Genomic DNA, 21,086 nt, shown 5'->3' on the forward strand with positions numbered 1-21,086 from the left:
TAATAACTATAATATGCAGCCTAACCTTAACACATAGGCGAATCAAACCAAACTTTACACGTTCTGAAGCATGAAAATATGCTGTATATAAATGCAATAAACAGGCATGAGCCTAAAATGCATTTCATAGCCATGAAAAACCTTTTATTTTCATCAAAGAACCTGTTGTAAACAGTTATTAGCCTAAAAGGGCTGCATATGAAAAAATGTCTGTGTACAGAAAATCAGACTGGCACCCTGTCTTTAAGGCCCCAGAGAATCTGCACACTTTGCCTTTAAGGCCTCCAGGAGAACTCTGTTCCCATCAAGCCCCACAGGTGACAGTTAGGTCAGTTCTTTTTTCCGGCTTGTTCTGTGAGGAACCTGGAACTTGAGCTCTGCTCTTTTGAAGTATTTTCTGTCAGAACTTGGTTTTTCTTGCCTTTTCTTGACAAAATATAACTTTGGCCGTGGTGAGAAGAGTTCTAAAGGCCTATTAAGTTGATGTTTTTTAGTCAGAATGCCACCTTTATTTTACAAATGTCCTTCTTGTGGGAAGAAGATGTCGAAAACTGACCCACACTCTGTTTGTGTGGTGTGTCTTCCAGCTTCTCATAAGGTGGAAGAATGTTATCACTGCCTCAACCTTTCAAATAGAACTTTAAAAGAAAGAGAGAAAATGAGGTTGCTGGGCCTTCTGGAGAGAGAAAAAAGAGAGCTCCATCGACGTCGAGGACATCGCCGGTGAGGCAGTCGCCGTCGAAATCCTTGTCGACGTCGAGGCAATTGGTGTCGATTGCAGTGAGGACGACGTCGGGAGTGTAACGCTCGACGTCGAAGGATCGTGTGAGGTCGACGTCGAGAGACAAGAGATGTCCAACGTCGAAGGATCGGGTGTCGACGTCGAAGGATCGTGTGTCGACGTCGAAGGATAAAGGGTCGACGTCGAGAAAGAGTCATCGGTCGACGTCGAAGGATAGACCGAGGTCGAGAGGGAGACATACGTCGTCGTCGAGGAAAAGGTCGACGTCGAGAGAAAGAATGACGTCGAAGGATTCGACGTCGAGACCTAAAAAGAGAAGGTCAAGGTCTCCATCGCGACGTAGGTCGACGTCGAAGCATGCTTCGGGCTCGAAGCATGGAGTGTCTAGGTCTCCCCCACCTGAATATAGGTCGGAGTCAAGACTATCAAGACCAGCCTCCCGGACCTCAATTAGGTCTTTGTCGAGGTCAGAAATAAGTCCCGAACCTAGAGTGGAGACTTCCCCACATGATCAGCAAGACAACAGATCTGCAGTGGGGCAAGAGATAATGCACCAGGACTCTTCTGTGGTGGCTCATTCGGGCTCAACCTCAGGGCAGGTGTCAGATGACAGACAGTTGGTGCCCAGACAGCGGACTCCGTCTGGTTCATTGGTCTCTGAACGCAGTGCAGCTTCTAGAGCTTCCAAGTCTTCCGCAGAGCTGAATATTGTGCAGGTGTCGCCTGAAGCTTCACCTGAGCATACAGAGCGGCCTATTAACTTGTCACCGAGGTGGTTGGAAAGTTTGAGGCATTGGAAGATGCGTCCTATAATGGGGGAGAGAGCTCCGGTCCCTAGGAAGGAACTGCATAGAAGATCACGCTCAAGATCCTTAGTGAGAGAGAAATCTCGTTCAAGGGAGCGTAGGAGGCAGCGTTCGGCAACTCCTCAAAGAAGACGTAGAACTCCTACTCCATCTTCTACATCGTCTTCATCTTCTTCGAGATCTTCATATGGAGACTATTCTCCGACTATATCGTCTACTCCTCCTTCCAGAGTGTCTCCAGTAGACGATTTAAGCACATTTAATGATGTATTATGCCGTGGAGCGAGTAAATTCAGCATCAAAATGGCAGTTCCCCAGGTAGCAAAGTCAGTCATCTTCGAAACCTTGCATCACAAGACGACTGGCAGGCCTCTTCTGCCGTTAGTGCCCGGTTTGATCGAACCAGCAATGAGGACATTCCTAACTCCGGCCACGGTGGGTTCAGGTCCTTCTAGGATTGCGAAAAAGTACAAGGCTCCAGAGGAAGACCCAATGTTTTTGCGGTCTGACCCACCACCAGACTCCCTGATTGTAGCGGCAGTCAGGAAAGCGCATTGGGCAGCATCTACCTCTTCTGCTCCACCTGAAAAGGATAGTAAGAGCATGGATTCCTTGGGGCGAAGGATGTGCAATACCTCAGGATCGGTCATGCGAGTGGCCAGTGCGGCTGCACTATTGGGCCGCTATGACCGTCTGCTCTGGGACTCAGTGGCTCGTTTTGCAGATAAACTCCCTAAGGAGGATCAGAAAGACTTCCTGGAAATAGTGGAGGAAGGAGGACTGGTGGCTAACCAGAGCATTAGCGCGGCTGCTGATGCGGCAGACTTGTCTGCTCATGGTTATGCACACGGTGTTTGTGCAAGACGTACAGCCTGGCTTCGCCTTACGAGGCTAAAGCCGGAGGCTCAGAGGAAAATGGTCAATTTACCTTTTAATGGTTCAACTCTGTTTGGATCTCATGCAGACGACGAGATGTCTAAAATGAAGGTGGAGTTGGACACTCTTAAGGCCGTTGGCCTTGAGAAGAAAAAATAATTTAAACGTCGGGGTACTTTTCGTCCCTATGACAAGAGATCTTTTCAGCAAAGGAGCCAACAAACAAATTGGTCTTCGCAAAATCAAGGCCACAATCAACAAAGATCGCAATTCCAGCAGCGGCGGCCTGGACGAGGCAGAGGCCATGGAAATAGGCAGCAGTCATCTGCTGCCAAGCAGCCTCAGAAACAATGATCGGATGCTTCCTCTACAACCGTGTCCCACTCCGGTTGGAGGAAGTATTGTGCGTTATCTGGACGAGTGGAAACAGATCACGAAGGACAGATGGGTGCTGGATGTCATTCAGAACGGGTACCTTTTGAGATTCAAGAAGCCACTCCCTGTCATACGCCCTCTAAAGATGGTACAGTGGAATATAAAGCGTTTGCAACAGGAGGCGAACGTCCTCCTGAAGAAGAATGCCATAGAACCAGTTCCTTTCCAGCAGAGAGGTCAAGGCCTGTACTCTCGATTCTTTCTTGTACAGAAAAAAGGTCCAGTCACAGAGTTCAGACCCATTCTGGATTTGAGGCGACTGAACAAATTCATTCGGAAAGAGAGATTTTGAATGCTGGCTCTTCACCAGATCTTCCCTCAATTACACCAAGGAGATTGGATGTGCTCCATCGATCTAAAGGACGCTTATTTTCATATTCCGGTATCCAGAAAACATCGCAAATTTCTCAGGTTTCAAGTGGCGGCTCGTCATTATCAGTACGCTGTGCTCCCTTTTGGCCTGAGATCAGCACCCAGGACATTTTCAAAATGTATGGCTGTAGTGGCGGCTTGTCTTCGAAAGAGTCGGATTTTCATATATCCGTACTTAGACGACTGGCTTCTGAAGAGTTCATCCCCATCGCTTCTAGAGGAACATCTGTCGATTTGTCTTCAGCTCATGTACAAGTTGGGTCTGCAAGTCAACTACAAGAAGTCAATAATGAACCCCACCCAGAAGATCCACTACCTGGGTGCTCAGTTGGATACAGAAGTAGAAAACGTGTGTCCTTCGGAGGAGAGGTGGTCATCCATCAGAGCGAAGTGTCTACTTCTCCTTCAAACTGCACGTCCGACATTTCGGCAAGTGTCCTCTCTCCTGGGGTCAATGGCGTTGTGCATTTTCATCGTGCCAAACGCACGTTTGCAGATGCGTCCTCTACAACAGTGTCTGGAAGATCAGTGGAAACAGAGGACGGGATGCTGGGAGGACCGGATTTATCTCCAACAGTCTGCAAAAGATTCCATCCGGTGGTGGATGAAGAAGGTGCACGTGATGAAGGGAGTCCCTTTTCATCAGGACCCACCAACGCAGACTCTGATAACAGATGCTTCTCTCCAAGGCTGGGGGGCGCATATGGGCCCTCTGCAGATACAAGGGCAATGGTCAGACTTCGAGAAAGGATATCACAGCAATCTTCTCGAACTCAGAGCGGTCCATCTTGCTCTCAAGTCCATGGCTCCATCTCTACAGACTCGGTCCCTCCTGGTGCAAACAGACAATACAACTACAATGTATTACTTAAACAAGCAGGGGGGTACCAGATCCAGGACTCTTTCCATAGAAGCCCAGACCATCTGGCATTGGTTACTTGCACGAGACCTGTCCATAACAGCAATTCACCTACCGGGGAGTCTCAACACACAGGCGGACGAACTCAGCAGAGACTTCGTCGAAGCGCACGACTGGGTTCTCAACGAAGACGTCACGTACAGCATTTTCCAGGATTGGGGAACACCAGACATAGATCTGTTCGCAGACGCGGCAAACGCAAAATGCCCCGTCTTCGCGTCCAGGTTCTACCAGAAAGGGTCTCAAGGGAATGCCCTTTTGATAGATTGGTGTCAAAATTTGCTGTACGCTTTTCCACCGACACCGTTGATACCAGCAGTGATCAATCGGCTGTACAAGAGTCACTCCAGAATGATACTGGTGGCCACGCCAGTGGTGGTTCCCAGATCTCCTCCAGTTGTCGATAATACCGCACAGGAGATTGTCGTGTCGCCCGGATCTTCTGTCCAAGCAGAAGGGGCAAGTGTTTCATCCCAATCTGCCCTCCCTGCGCTTGGCAGCATGGCTCCTGAAGTCATCCAGTACGGGCACTTACAGCTGAATCCGGAGTGTATGAACATCCTTAAGGAAGCAAGGCGGCCTTCTACGAGACAATCCTACGGATTTAAGTGGAAACGCTTTTACCTTTGGTGTCAGAGTAAGGGTCTGGACCCTATTCATGGTCAAGAAAAGGTGATCGTGCCTTATCTTCTTTACCTTGCTGAATCTGGTTTGCAGTTTAATTCCATCAAAGTCCATCTTGCTGCAATAACTGCTTATAGAAAATCGCCAACACAGATATCTTTCTTTCGAATGCCTGTGGTGAAGGATTTTCTGCAGGGGTTAAGAAAGGTTTATCCTCCAGTCAGATCTCCGTCTCCACCTTGGGAGCTTAATGTGGTATTGATTAAATTAATAGGTGCCCCATTTGAGCCGATACATAAAGCGTCTTTGCAACACCTGTCTTGGAAAGTAGCGTTCCTGGTAGCCATCACTTCTGCTCATAGGGTGAGCGAAATCCAGGCTTTGTGTTGCAATGAACCGTACACAGTTTTTCATGGAAACAGGGTGGTGCTCAGGACTCATCCTGCTTTCCTACCTAAGGTGGTGTCGGATTTTCATATTAACCAATCCATAACATTGCCTACTTTCTTTCCGAACCCTTCAAGTCCGGCAGAACGGACTTTACACTCATTAGATCTAAAAAGGGTTTTGAAATATGAGCTTGCTACTCTATTCAGTGCTTATGACTATTAATGAGTATCCCCTGGAAGAGAAGGATTAGTTACTTACCTGTAATCCTAGTTCTCTTCCAGGGGTATACTCATTAAAGTCATAAGCACCCTCCCGCCTTCCCGGGCAAGCAGTAGCATTAAGGTTTAAAGTTTTAATATGTTTAAGTGCAGATTCCTGCTAAAGTTTTCTGTACCGTACAAAAGAACTGTCACCTGTGGGGCTTGATGGGAACAGAGTTCTCCTGGAGGCCTTAAAGGCAAAGTGTGCAGATTCTCTGGGGCCTTAAAGGCAGGGTGCCAGTCTGATTTTCTGTACACAGACATTTTTTCATATGCAGCCCTTTTAGGCTAATAACTGTTTACAACAGGTTCTTTGATGAAAATAAAAGTTTTTTCATGGCTATGAAATGCATTTTAGGCTCATGCCTGTTTATTGCATTTATATACAGCATATTTTCATGCTTCAGAACGTGTAAGGTTTGGCTGCATATTATGGTTATTATACATGTATATGTGTATAATTACTTAGTACTTTGTACTTTTGGTTATATTTACACATATATATGTATATTGTTTATGTGTTCCGGGTCCCCGCTCATGGGCGGAGATAATTCAGTGCTTATGACTTTAATGAGTATACCCCTGGAAGAGAACTAGGATTACAGGTAAGTAACTAATCCATCTTGTCATCCTACAAAACGCTGCCCCATTCTAGAGAGTGCCCTGGCTTGAGCACAATACCCACAGTGCCTTGCGTTCCAAGCCACATGTGCTTAATACCAGCTCACACCTACCTCGAAGATTATCATGCTGTCCTTGGCTATAGAGTCCCTTCTAGTTATGTGGGCTGGTACTTGCCTGCTTTCACCCATTTGTGTTATTGGTGTTCCATAGTGAACAATGCTTCGGCGGCTACCACTGATCCAAAGGAAAGCTTAAAGAATTTCAATCTTTTTTTCCTAAAGTGATATAATCTACAAGGGATGGTTTAAATTCAGACTTTCTCACCTAAGGAACCTTCAACATCATTGATCAACTACGTATAAGAAACTTTAACCTTCTGTTGCTTTCTCTTCCCTTATGAATTTAACCCAGTAACTACGAGCAGCGTTCTAAAGTTTGATTGAGTCAGATTTTCAACAAAATTGCAAAATACATAAATACAGGGTCTGCAGCTTTATCTACATATTCGTACAACTTTTATGCATATGCTTCTTGTACTTGTGCTATGCACTCTCTTAAGTTTAATAACTTTTAGGCGCTGTGTTGGGGAGTTGATATTGCTTTTGGCGGAGTTTTTGGTAGTTGATATCTTCGAAGCCTGCTGTACCACTAATAAAAGTAAAACGTTTCATGGTTCTTGATCTGTGAGAAGCAATAGCTTTTCTAAAGGAAAGTCGAGCAGGCAGTAGTGAAGTACGAAAACATAACACATACTCTTAGATATAGGGTACCCTTATGTATGAAAATCTAAATTATATAAGCCGCTATCCAAGTGCCTGCCAACTGGAACCATATAAATCAAGTGATGACATCATCCACCGTCAAAATAAAACTACTTTCATTGTTCTGCTAAAGGGCTGTAGATGTTAACTCGGATCTGAAATTCACTGTCCGTGTCTCATTATATTTGTTGGGAAGATAAGATCTGAGATTCAGAACACCTCTTGGGTGTTCTTTTATTGGTCGGATGACTAAACTAACCACTCCAACCTTTCATTAGTTATCTCAGTAATACTAGTGACTAAACCTGTTCCTCTAGTGCATCATACAGTTGTAAGCTGTTCACTGACACCCTCTCATGTGACTATTTGGACAACCAGGCTACACCTGCAAACCATAAGTAGTTTGAGAAGAAGTTGGTCTCACCCCTGGTATAAGAAATCAAAAGGCTCGCTCACCAACTAAGAAAATATGTGAAAGCTGCATGCCCCTTGGCCATAAAGTAAACTCACTCATGGCTTATGAGATCATGAAACCAAGTTGTCTTCTAAGTGAGGTAAAGAAAAAGCGGTTTTCAAGGAAAGTCCTTTGGCCGATGCATGTTGAACCCTCTACTAGCAGTGTACATAAGCACAGTGGGTGTGTTACCTGAGCAGGGGTGTGGAATTTATTAAAATATCTACTTGTCCATGGGGCAAGTTGCTTCATAAATCTACTTGTCCTGTCACAAAAGCCATTGTCCCTTTGGTGCCATGTGGTTCGGCGACGGATTGTGGCAGCAATCTCATTGTATGGGAGCTCTAGTATAGCCTCTCGGATTGTACCAGGGCTCATGCCGTGGTGGTTTTTGAATGCTAGCAATCCCTTTGTATTGAAGCATTTCTGCGGATGTGCATGCTGGGACTGGGGGTAGTGGTGAGCGGTGGTTCCAGGGTTGGAATGCCCTTTGGGGCTGTGCAGATTTACTGACTAGCGTGTTTTAGGGGTTTTCAACAACTCTTCTCTAATCTTTTCCCATGCTGAGAAGTGTTGGAGATTTGCTCCTGACAGTGGTGGATGTAGACCTTCTTCCAGAGTTGGGAGATGAGTGGTTGATGGGAGGGTGACCTTGCAAACACTCGGGTTTTCACATGAGCAAATCTACACATGCATATTCGCTCATGATAAACTGCAGTTCACAGATATTTACCAGGAGTGCATTTCTTACCCTACTTCTGTAGATTCTTGTGAATTCACGAAAGCCATATAGCTGCACTTAATGCAAGGACATATACCAGGGGGGCACTTTTGAGACTTTCTTTAGTAATAGGGGTCCTAGTTTGGTCTGGCGTTGACCACAACCTTTTGTGTTTGTTAAAATTCTCTCACCCTCTCTCTGTATTGGCTGACTTTGCTGTGGGTGGCGGCGTTGGGCTCTTTCACGGAGAGTATGTTGGCGTGGTTTTGTTCAGTGGCAGTAACTGATGTGACAGGGTGTGCTTTTTTTAGACCAATTTTTTTTTTCAGTGGCAGTAACTGATGTGGCAGGGTGTGGTTTTTTTAGACCAATTTTTTTTGTGCTTTTGCCAATGTTTGTTGTAATGCTGAGAGCCCCGCAGCTCTCACATCAAGAAGGCTTTACAAAACCATGCCAAAACAAGTCACGTATTGGCAAAACTAGAGGGCTGACCACTAATTTCAGACCTACTGGCTTTGCCAATGCTTGCTTATTTTTCTCATGATCTTATTGAAGCTAGTTACACTGGTTTTCCAATAAGAGTGTTTTTCGAAATACTAGCATGCATCAACACATTTTACTAAATGGTGCTGCAAAGAAACTGTACCTGAAATTTCACAGTAGTTTAGCAAAATGTTTTTTTTCCTACTTTCATTTTTTAGGAACATTTTATATTGAAAGCAAAGACATTAATCTTGCTCTCAAACTTCTGCAAATATTTGTATCTAATCAGAGAGCATTCTGGGAGCATTATGCATAGCCTCACATTGCTAAACTTTGAAATCGTGAGCACACATTTTTATAATGTAACCACTGTCAGTAGTGCAGTCAGGACTTACATTTACTTAGAGCGCTCACCTTAATAATAAAGGATTTCAATTAATGAACCATAAATACAAGTTTGAACAGCATTAACATAGGCACACAAATAATAACTTAACTTCAGGCAGGGCCCTTCCCTGGCCCTTAATTTGTTACTGCAAACTGGCAGCCAAAGGGTCTGTGCTGCAGGGGGCTGGGCCTACTTGTCCAAAGGACAAAATACACATATAAACTTGTTGCCCTTGACCCCAAACAATATGTCCTGGGCGTCGGGCTATAGGAATTCCACATCCCTGTTACCTGTATCTTTTGTTGTTTGGGTTGAAGCCAGTCGTGAGGGCTTGGGCTTGCTAAGATGTTTTGGTGCTCAAGCCAGATCTTTCTAGCCTCTTATGCTCCCTAGAAATGGAAGGTATCCTTGAGGCCTCCCCTCAAATTCTAGTTTATCCAAAATCAGACAGTTCAATTCCTAAGCTTGACTTGGAAACTTGTTCATGTTCATCTCCTGGTATTGCCCATTAAAGTGCAGCCTGATAAGTCAATGAGAAAACCCTCTTCTCAAGGAATGGTTTTCACAAAGCAGCAGCAAAAAAGGCACAATGGCAGAAATGTCAGCACTGACAGCTGGACATCCAGCACTACCAGTTAAAGACAAAAGTGTACCCTACCTGTAGCTACTTCAACTGACACAGGTTTCGATTTCTTTGATGCAGTGATACCATAGACTAGAAACTTGTACTTCTTAGATGGCTTCAGCTGTGAGATGGTAGCTGTCCGCAGGTCTCCAGGAACATGCAGTTCTTGGGGGTTCCCTTCTGCATTCCTGTATAGTATGAGGAAAGAGTCAAAGTTTCCGCCCCGGACAGTCCAGGACAGCCGGAGGGAATTTCGGGACACATCGGAAACTGCGAGCTCACCCATACTGGATGGGACTTGGGTCTTTCCCGCAGCAGCTACAAGATATGAAAACACGTTGATTTTTTTTATTTGATAAACATCTATTTTGTGATTCTCAGAGTAAGATTTTAAAAATAAACTCAAGCATGAAGTTAATCAATTATCGGTTGTGTGTGATATTCTGAAATTGGGGGATAGTTACCCTCAACTCTTGATTCATGACTTTTATCTAGTAACAAACCAGTATTCTATTACTTGATAGAATTCTACAGTAGTATGTCGTTAAACGTGGTACTTGGTGCCCTTGTATGTGGTTTCTTATTAGGAAAGATGACTCACGTATGGAATCATCTGATTTAGACATAAGCATGTGTGCCTGGCAGGACAGCAGAGCCATGCCAGATCAGCCATCCTTTCAATCCATTCTTTACTTCTAGGGTACACCATATGGAGAGAACCACTCCAGTAAGGTCACGGATAAGAGGGAAACATACTGAACTTGGCAATCATGCTCCATCCCTTAAAATACAAAGAAGTATAAACAGATAAAGTGACTTGCAATCTCACCCCTTGTGAGTATTCGATAGAGAGACGAAGGATAAATAAACATGGACACTGAAGAAGTCGTATCCATTAAAGGTGTGCTAACAGGCAGTGAAGTATGCGAGAAAGATGCTCTGGATGTTTGAATAAGCATGGAGAGTGAATTCTGATGTATTCCACTAAAGATGTATCTCCTATTGGTATAGCCACTGGTTGAAGAAGCATGGACACTGAACCCCCTTCTTATATGTTGGACAGGGATGGACAGTTTCTAGTCACATGGTACACCCAGAGTCAGGAGGTTATAAAACAGAAAATGAAAAAGTACAAAAACGAAAAATAAGGCACGAGGCCTTCTCAATTTTTGCACCCAGGATCCAGAACAACATCCCCTTATCCTAACCATTCCGACCCTACACCAATTTATGAAAGATCTGGACATACCTCTTTAAAGAACATTAAATCACAATGCAATAGCAGTCCACTTCTACTCACTCAAATCAGCCACACCTCAGTCACTGATTGACTGAATATTTGCCTTTGAACCTGTACAGCGCTTTATTGCCTTTCAGGGAGGTTTGACCTATAGAAATATCACATGCATACCTACATGCATACAAACAAATGCAATCTTTAATCACAAGATGGGGAGCAATTACTAACATGCACTGGCAAGGCCAATAGATCTTGGGTCTAAAAAGCTGAAATGTTGGCTTTGCTAATGCTTTTTGCATTGGCATTACTCTGTCAAAATGCCCACTAGCACATTTTACTGCATGAGTGTTAAAGAATGTACATGAATGTTGATGCATAAGAGGTAATCTTGGAATGGGGGGTCGTAGTAAACAAAGCATGGACAGTGGGAGTATAACAGCAAAGCACAAACAGCGGAAGGAAGGCGAGGGGGTGGGAAACAATAAAACAGAGACAGCGGGAGGAGGACAGGAGCTGGGGCAACAAAACACAGCTTGCTGGAGGAGTGGAATGAAAGAAACAACAGTGGGAGGAGGGCGAGGGGAAAGCAACACAAGGGAGGGAGCGGTAACAGGTGGAGGAGGGTGGAAGTGAGAGTGAGTGCAGTCCACTCTATAAGGGGGCATTGTAAAATAGAAGAAAAAAAGAGTACCTGCAGGAGTCTACAGTCAGTGGAAGGACACTGGCAGCAGACCCCAGGAGGAAGCCTAGGCAAGGAGGAGGCTCTGCCCAATTAGAAGCAAGGAAACGAGTGACAACAGAGCCAACCAGTGGTAATTAATTAATGGTTAGTATTGGGCCGTCTTTAAGCCAATATTAACCTTTTTTTTTGTTTACTAGAGATTTCGCAATCACAGCTTAAGCGCTGTGCAGGTGAAGCCTAAAAACATAGCAGGATAAAAATCCTGCAGAAAGTTGTTTTGTTGCAAAAAAACGTTTCTGGTGAATTTCAGCTACCGGTGAAATGTAGCGATGTTGAGACCTTTGCAACTTCAGCTGGCTCTAACTCCAAACACATTTAAAGATAAGCGCTAACGAAGTGGCAAAGTCAAGGCACTTGCACAATACATGTTGTTGTGCAAACCCCAATTCGTTCCCGATTAGAACTTTTTATGAACCATACCATCTATCGTTGGAGCCCCACCAGACCACACATAAGTTCCGCTGAATTCTTAGGCCTTAAAAGTGCGAGCAGAATAATGTGGCTTAATCAAAGCGGTGAATGTCTCGTTCAACATGGTGTTGGTGATTATGAGAACAGCAGATTTTTTAAATAACCGTAAGGTGCCCCATAAGCTCACAGATGTTTCTCTATTCTTGTCAGCACTGGTTCATGGAAAAGGAAGGTGATAGAGTATGTAGAAACACCAACATTCAGTCCTCATACACTCACCCACTGCACCACACAGCTAAATAGTGAAATCTGTGAACCATTAATCCCCCCACTATCAGTACATCATGAACATATTTTCGCACCCTCTCAGAAAGTGCCCTATTATTAATAGTAATGACATTTGCTTACCATCCCTATTGTTTCTCACCTTTCTGGTCTGTGCAAGCCCCTGACATATTCCAGATGTGCCAAATGGATGGGCATAACACAACCGTTGAAATTAGAGTTATGGCCACCATACTCTTTTCAAATTTTACTACGAAAAATCATCATCTGATCTTCTGGTTCAAACCCATGAAAGACTTGCTGCACAAGGCCAACAAATGTTGATTCACCTTGGTGCCCATTAACCTGTCACCAACGTAGTCCACGGATTGTCCGCCTGATACTAATCATCGAAGCTGAATTATCATTTGACAATGGCCAATTGAAAGGTAAACCTATCGTAGAGGGAAAGGCTCAGGTGCTCCCACAACTATGGTGGGAATCTGTACTGAAAACAGTTGGGCAAAGTAAAACCTATTTTGGGGAAACAGTGGTAATATTTGCAGTTGGGTACCTGTAGTCACCTCTGTTGATATTTCTGGCCCCTTCCTGTCCCCCGAGACACCATGCAGACTGAACGTGTACTTCTTGGAAGGCCTCAAGCCTGAGATAGTGGCACTGCGGAGGTCCCCGTCCACGGCTAGCTCCTGGGGTTTGCCCTCTGCGTCCCTGTACTGAATGAGGAAAGAGTCAAAGTCCTCCGCGGAGGCATTCCAGGAGAGTTGCAGGGAATCCCGAGTGATCTCAGTGGCAGAGAGGTTTAACAAGCGAGGGGCAGTCTTTTCAGGCAAAGCTAAAACAGAAGAATAGGAAGTAAACATGTAACTTTGTACAGGCTGGTCGGAGAGTGGCAAAGCATAATCTGCATACAAATAGAAATTGTTAATTAACAGGCGTCCATTCCGATTGTCTCCTTTGCAGAGATGACCTGGATAAGAACAAACACGAAATTACATTGATTAAATGTCATTTTGAAATAGTCATATTTTATAGAAGGAAGAGCATGCAATACCCTTTTCAGACTCAAGTTTGGATGGGGCATTCCCACCCAATGTAAGTAATACTTCAATCTTATAACACAGGTCCACAGGATTTCCCTTTCAGCATCTTTTAGGTGTTTTTGATTTATGCATAAGGCTAACGGTGGTAACCAAATAAAAAAATAGGGTGCTTGTTTACAGGAGTATCTGGACAACCTCACCGCAGCTTACACCAGGGAGCTGCGACACAATTGGCTTCTCAAGGAATTCTCATAATTTAATCATATTCCAGTGAGTGGGACAGCTAAAGAATCAAAACAATGTGGGTAACATAAACAAATGTAAGAATGTTTTTGAGCCACAGTTGAGACTCCTGTAAATTCTGGGAAACCTGAAAGTACTTTAATGAGTCTGGGTAGATTTCTACACTTGCACTAAGATAGCTTTATGGGGACTACGGGCTTTTACTTAGGATTTTGTCTTAAGTTTGTCTTAAGACAGACTTAAGACAGACTTAAGACATAATCCTAACTTAAGTCTGTCTTAAGTCTGTTTTAAGACAAAATCCTAACTTCTGTGAATACCAAAAGTAGTAAATTTAGGATTTTGTCTTAAGTTAGTTCTGTGAATAGGGTCCCACATCAGGAGGCTGCATGCTTGTTGGGTTAGCATGGGAACTTCTTTGTAGTGAGTGGAACTTACGTTTACTGTCACGCAGGTAATTTGCAGGAGTGCATAGTGACCTGGGCGAGATCTGCTGCTACCGGACCCCACGTTAGAAGATGGAGAAAGTCTAAAGATATCCAATAAAACTGTAAAGGTAGCTGCACATTTTCCTTGTCATGCTACGGTGTTTTTTAATAGAATTTCTGTGCACTTCTACCAAATTAGGTTTTGACTTTCCTTGTCTTGCAGTTCACGGAATTTACTTCTATTTATTGCTATGAAGTTAGTCAGTGAAGTGTATTTGTATAGATATGAAGTGAGTTCGTATTTTCCTTCTTTTGATATTACATTTCCTTTGTGCTGTTATGAAGTAGAGCATCATTGTGCTGCTACGAAGTCTGCAGTCTTCTGCAGGGTATATTCCTACAAAGTTCCCCTATAGAGTTCACTGGCATTGTTGTGCAGTTAGCTCAGAGTTTCGTTTCATGCTATAAACTTAACTTAACTTCCATTATAATTGTATATATTTATCTTGTTCTCTTATACTGTTTGAAGTAAGACCAAATAGTTCTTTCATAGTGCTACGACTGGGTTTCTTCATAGTGCTATAAATAAGTGGTCCGTCAAAGTGATAAGAATGAGACTCAATTTGGGGCATATTAACAAGGAACAGGGAAAATTAACGCTAAGGGCACTTAGCGTTAATTTTTTTAACGCCTGCTATCGCTAGATAATATCGCCTGGTTTTGACGTTGATAACAACGCTAGCCGCCTAGGCGATAAAAAATCCAGCGATAGCGGCATTTTGGGAGGATGCAGCGATAAAACTACAAGTATAGGGATATCCTTGTTGATAGCCCATGGTGGACTTAGCCATGTGATCCCCCTCCCATTAGATTACATGGCTAAGTCTATAAATTAGCAGATGTAAAAAGCAGCGTTAACCATGGTTAGCGGTGCTTTTTTTGTCTCTAACAGGGTTAGCGTGAATCTTGATAATAGGAGAAATGTTTGCTCTGGAATGCCCACTTTGCATCTCATTAGAGATGCATAGGGAAGCGGAGTGAAAAAGGGTGCTAACATGGGATTTTGCATATAAGCACCTTGTTGTTGATAGGGCGATATTTTTATCTCCGCTTCTTTGGCTTTTAAAGCCAAAAAAGCGTAGATAAAGCCCTTGTTAATATGCCCCAGTACTTATATGAACAGAGCTCATAGATATTCAGTGCAAATATCGCAGTTTCTTGTCATTGCTGCACCATCACAAAGTTGCTCTGGTTTTCTTGCACTGCCATGGTAATTTCCTGCATGTTTTTAGTGCTGCTCTAAGTTAGCTCATAGTTAATTTTTAATTGCACTGCAGTATAAAACCTATTCCAACATATTTGAGTTCAGGCTGCGTTGAAGAGTGTGTCACTCTCAGTTGTTCATCAATGCCAAGTTTCTTAAACTAAGTAGGATGATCTGTAGACTTGGCAAACATGAGATCTCTCCTATGAGATCATTTTTTGCAAATATTGGGCATATTAATGGGGCTGCTCAACCAGTTTCTTTGTAACTTCAAGTATAATTCTCTGAGCAATAATAGCGATTCCATTCATGATCTAAGGACCAGATCCTTATGAAGTGTCACAATACGATACAGCTGATACACCTGACACTTATTATTATTCACAGAGGTGTGCACAGAAAATGCTGTGTGCCATGCGGTCTACTATAAATCATGAGCTGGTATCTTAAACTCGGAGGTTGTGGTTCCAATCCATTCATATTTACCTTCTGAGGAACAAATCAGATTGGCAGAATACAGTGACAATCAATTTAAGAATTAAGTGCCCAGGCCGCACTAATCCGCTGAGGTACAAACAAAATTACTCCAAAACATGTCCCAGATCTAAAGAAAATCTTTTTTATGTTGAATTGACTACCTGCTCACACGCACTCTAGAATGAATAAATTAGGTGACACAGTAACGAATCTCCCAAATATGCAAACATGGGCGTCTTAGAAGCTCAAAGGACTAGATAACACAGGCATAGGTCTGCCTGCCTTCTATTCTTAGCAGTTTCATCGCTTCCTTGAAATATTTTTGCCACTTCCGGGAAGTACCATGTTTCATCAAGCCCTGCTGCTGCCATTCATTAATTGCTTGACCTATTCTCATCTCTTCCTCTCTCTAAGCTGCTTCACAACCTATTTATCCCCCCCTTCCATGATTCCTGTATTGGAGTTACCCTGCTAGAAAAACTGAAACTGTTGTTCCGCCTACACTGGTCGCTCAAGGAAGAGACTGAATGAAGGGATTTTTCAACCAGAAAATCCTGTAATGCCATATGCTAAATATTGCCATCATTGGGCTGGACAAAACATGGCCAAGCTTTACAAGAATGGAGGTAGTGTTTGCTCAATATCAGACCTACCAGATTATTTGAAAGGCACTTTTATGACTGCCTTGATTTACAACAAAGATTGGTATGGTTTTTATGGAAGGCTTGTATCTGTCAAGACCCCTTGACCAAACTTTGGAGTATCGGCTCTATTTTATGGATCTAGCAAACGCTTCGATCTCATTTGCCTCTGCTGTGATGGCATTTGTAATGCATTACCAAAGCAAGACATGCCTGTTTTGCAGTGAGAATTGGTAGTTATTGGTTAGAAAAATTGGTATTGATTTTTAAAAAAGCAGTTAGGGAAAGAGTGACTAAAACGCTTCTTCCATGAAACAGTGGCGTGGTGATATAATCTGGTACCCTGGAAGGAGAAACATATTACATGGTGACCAAAGGAGGTGCAGAGACAATGAAAAAAAGCTTATGAATACCCAGACGTCCAAAATAGGCATTATGGAGTTGGAGTGTGGCGAACAGCGGTAATAAAGGAGATGGGGACGCCAGAAAGTAAGGGTGTAAGTACAGAGGAATTAAAGGAGTGGAGCATGTGTTGAAGTATCGAGTAAAGGGAGGTTAATAGACATTTAAGAGTAAAGGAAGAGTAAATGGCAAGGCTATATGGTGCCAGTACACTAGGAAGCAAACGAGCAGCAAAGGCATGACACCGGGGAACAAAGAGTAAAGGAAGTCCCCAGAAAGCAAAGATCAGATACATTGGTACCGTAAATCAGGCAGGAATGGATGTACACTAGGTATTAAAGAGGGATGAGGAGCCATAGAGCAGAAGGGTACTTGCAGTAGAAAGTAAGACATTGAGCAGAAAGAGCAGACATTGGATGGTAATAGAGGTATAAAGGTTGTAGAGTAAAAGAGTGAGAACACTGATAAGTAAAGTGTGGGCGAAGACTTGGAGTAGTGGATTTCAATACACTAGGGATTAAAGGAGGAGTGCCAGGGAGTAGGAAGTGCACATATGTTAGAGTAAATGAGGAGTAAAAGCTGTGGAGTAAAAAGCATGACTACCTTGCGGAGTAAAGAAGCAACATCGAGTGTGCAAGACATTGAAGAGTACTTGAAGTACAGAGGAAAGATACTGCAGATTAAAAGATAAGCAGATAAGCAAAGTCATGGCACAAAACACAAGAGTAAAGGAATTGTAAAGGGCATAGACTGAAGCGTGCAGTACCTATGAGTAAAGGAGAAGTTCACTGTGCAGCCGGCAGACAGATACTTAGGTAAAGAAGGAGTAAGAATATGGAGCAGAGCGTGCAATACATTGGGGAATATGTTGTAGTGTAAGTTATCAAAAGTACTGGGGAGAAAGAGCAGCAAAGGCAGTGGAGCGGAGAGCACAAATACACGGTGGAGTAAAGGTAGAGGGCAGAAATACACTGGGATTTGAAGAGTTCAGTGCATAGCAGAGGGTGCCGCTAAATTTGGGAATAACAACTGTATTAGAATGTGAGAATGAACGGAATAAAGTAAGAGAAAAGACTATATAGGCTGGACTACCCATACTCTGGGACTCAAGGAAGAGTTAGGGCGTTGACTTGAGTGAAGCCTGTACGATAGAGGTAGAGAATGCCTAGAGAGAAGAAAACAATATTTAGTCAGTACCTGTCTTTGCCACGAGAGAGACTGGTTCACTTTGCTTATCGGTGGAAATGCCAACAAGCTCAAACATATATGTCTCTGCAGGTTGAAGACCAGAAACTGTGACCTCATGAAGCCCTGCATCCACCGGCATCTGTTCGGACCTTCCTTGTGAGTCCCTGTATTGAAGAAGAAAAGAATCAAAATCCCCATCCTGGACGCTCCATGAGAGCCGGATGGAGTCTTGAGTGGCGTCCAAGACTGAGAGATCTCCCAAGCTGGGGGGAAGTGGAGCTGGAATAAACAAAGACAAAATGGTGCTGATTCAAATGTAGGTGGGGTTGTTTTCGGGCGCAGGGGAATAGACGATCATCTGCAATGAGGAAAGTGTGAGTGTTACAGGCGTTCAGTGCACCACAGAATGCAGGTGGGAGCAAGAGGGACATAGCCTTTACACATATATTCTCTGTTGAGTCCAGACACCATAGCCATGCACTATGACATGCCAATGCATCTCTGAAGGATAGACATATAATTGGCGAGACAGAAAGCCAGTTACAATGTTAATGGTTGTGTTTTGGGAGATTGTTGACACTAGTGAACATTTTCCTAAAATTGACAATGTGCCCAACATCTCAAAGCCTTCAGTGAGATTGAGGACTTCGGTGAAGGTTATACCTGTGACAGCTATCACATTTATGTTTTGCTGTTTTCCTTATCCACTCCTTTCACTAGATCGATTGTCCCATCCCTCAGTTAGCCACGTGGTGAACCTCTGCTCCTGTATGAGGTTAGAAGGGCAGAGGCTTCCCTTTTGTAGAGTAAATCACTCCTTCAGCCTCCAATAGGATTTATCCAGACCGCCTTGGCAACCCACAATTCCCAACCCAGCTCCTAAACCTACCCATGTCATGATTGACCTCAGTTTAACCAGTAAAGCTGTTGTACGATTTAGGTATAAAACTGCAACCTGCCCAGGCCTATTGAGCTCAAAATTACCCTACAAGCACTCTGAAACAGTAGGCCAACAGCATACGGTATTAATAACAATGCTCAAGGGAAAAGGCAACCCCTTTGCATGGATAGCTCGTTTTGTTTGTTTTTCCGCTTTCTTTGCTGATGCCATATGCCTTTTGGAGGTTTCAAACCAAGAGCAGGGGGTTTTGAAGGCCACTGTGATAATTACGAAGGCTTTGGAACTATCCACTTTTTGGTGGAGATTAATACACATAAGGAAATGTTTCTGTTGAAAGAGAAACATTTACTGAGCTAAAAATCCATTTTGATTTTTACAATTTTTACAGCCCCCTTCTGTGAATTATTGTCAAGAGGGCCAGCAGGTAGATATGCATGTTTCTCAGCACTTGAGAAGTCCACACTGGACACTGGTGTGCATGGACTATCCTTGGTTACAGAACTAGGCATGCAGTGCCAGGTGGCACCAACTAATCTGAGGCTTGCCCAGGGACCTGCTCTGCTTTTATGTGTAGCATCATCTCTCACAAGATCCCAGAGCTTGAACCCAGCTGAAAACAGACTTTCTGCAATAGAGGAATTAATTTATCAGGATGGTTACTTCCTTTATTTTACAACTTCCAAAACAATCCGCGAGGAGGATTGTTTAAGGGTGATTATTTTGCCAATCTCAGCAGAGTAGTCTCTTTGAACAAGGGCATGTTTGTTTGCCCCTTAACCTGTCGATGAGCCCACTTTGGCACAGCACGAGTATACTGCATAACATCAAGACAAATGTTAGATGAAAAGGAGAAGACATTGATAAGCAGTGCTGACCGAAACTTCTTTCTGTGAAAGATTTCAGCAATGAGTAGATCTTCTGCAAAGCAGATCGGAAGGTTAGATTTGCGCCTTTAAGGAGTACTGGTACCTGTCATCACAGTCACAGAGATAGGCTTGGTTTGAACAGCGTCGGTGATGCCATATAGAACAAAGGTGTAATTCCTTGTGTGTAGGAGACCAGAAATGTTAGCAGAAGTCAGATCCCCACGGACGGTCATCTCCTGAGTCTGGTTATCTGTGTCCCTGTACTGAATGAGGAAAAAGTCAAAATCTCCATCGTGCACTGTCCAGGACAGGCGGACGGAATCCTCCTGGATGTCAGTAGCTGACAGATCCTCGACTCGTGCGGGCATCCCATCTCCCTCTGCAGAGGCTGCAATAAACACAACAGTCGCTCACAGTCAGTGCTCTATTTGGCCAGTGCTAATCAGAAATGAAGATTACCAGTAAGTAAGTGCCTCATTACTGGGGCTAGATTGGGCGAGCTCAACCTATCCATGCTGGGGCTGTGCATTCTACATGGATTTTCATACTGCAGGGGCTGTGCATTCTATATGGAAATTTCATACTGCAGGGGCTGTGCATTCTACATGGATTTCCACACAGCAGGAGCTGTGCAATCTACATGGGAATTTCATACTACAGAGGCTGTGCATTCTACATGGGAATTTCATACTACAGAGGCTGTGTATTCTACATGGGAATTTCATACTACAGAGGCTGTGCATTCTACATGGAATTTCATACTGCAGGGGCTGTGCATTCTACATGGGAATTTCATACTACAGAGGCTGTGTATTCTACATGGGAATTTCATACTACAGAGGCTGTGCATTCTACATGGAATATCATACTGCAGGGGCTGTGCATTATATATGGTAATTTCATACTGCAGAGGCTGTGCATTCTACATGGATGTTCATACTGCAAGGGCTGTGCATTCTACGTGGATTTTCCTACAGCAGGACCTGTGCAGTCTTCGTGGATTTTCATACAGCAAGGAATGTGCATCCTACATGGATTTCCTGCTGTCCTAATCTTGTGTCGCAGCAGTAGTATCCACCAGTTTAAATGTAGCATCTCTTAACACTGGCTTTGTGTGACTGTGGTGTATGACCACGTTTGAATGTAAAAATGTTTATGCTGAAGTTGAATATGTATTGTTTACTATTTGGAATATCCAATTCTGATTAGTTACATCAGGTTATGCGCCGGGCCTGTGGGCTAAGTCGAGGTTGGTGGTAATGAAAAGGTCACCGATTTCTAGATGCTAAACCCAGAGAAGACAACACCGGATAGTATGATAGAGCGAATTTCATCGGGTGTGTCTCTTCCCGACCTATAATTTCTACTACAAATCAGAGGATTTGCATTCCAACCACACTCTAAAACGTGCCGCGGATGAGACATTTAGAAAACTAGGCTAGATTGCAGCAGAACATGGAATTTAATTGGTATTTCAT

At 43.6% G+C, this 21,086-nt stretch overlaps 1 protein-coding gene across 15 annotated transcripts in view; it reads right to left on the reverse strand.

The window, feature by feature from the left end:
* Positions 1-21,086, reverse strand: part of TNXB (tenascin XB) — a 743,838-nt gene that overhangs the window by 215,743 nt on the left and 507,009 nt on the right. For 10 of the 15 annotated variants that reach the window (XM_086924531.1, XM_086924530.1, XM_086924535.1 and 7 more), the window contains 4 exons: positions 19,712-19,996; positions 17,851-18,120; positions 12,712-12,990; positions 9,514-9,798 (listed from right to left, as the gene is read on the reverse strand). The exons of 1 other annotated variant lie outside the window; for it this stretch is intronic. In XM_086924531.1, the coding sequence (XP_086780657.1) occupies positions 9,514-9,798; positions 12,712-12,990; positions 17,851-18,120; positions 19,712-19,996 (1,119 nt within the window). The remainder of the gene's footprint in view (positions 1-9,513; positions 9,799-12,711; positions 12,991-17,850; positions 18,121-19,711; positions 19,997-21,086) is intronic. 4 more of the 15 variants (XM_086924538.1, XM_086924532.1, XM_086924539.1 and 1 more) reach the window with 2 other exon arrangements.

Source organism: Lissotriton vulgaris, chromosome 5 (assembly GCF_964263255.1).
Source record: "Lissotriton vulgaris chromosome 5, aLisVul1.2, whole genome shotgun sequence".
Lineage (NCBI taxonomy): Eukaryota > Metazoa > Chordata > Amphibia > Caudata > Salamandridae > Lissotriton > Lissotriton vulgaris.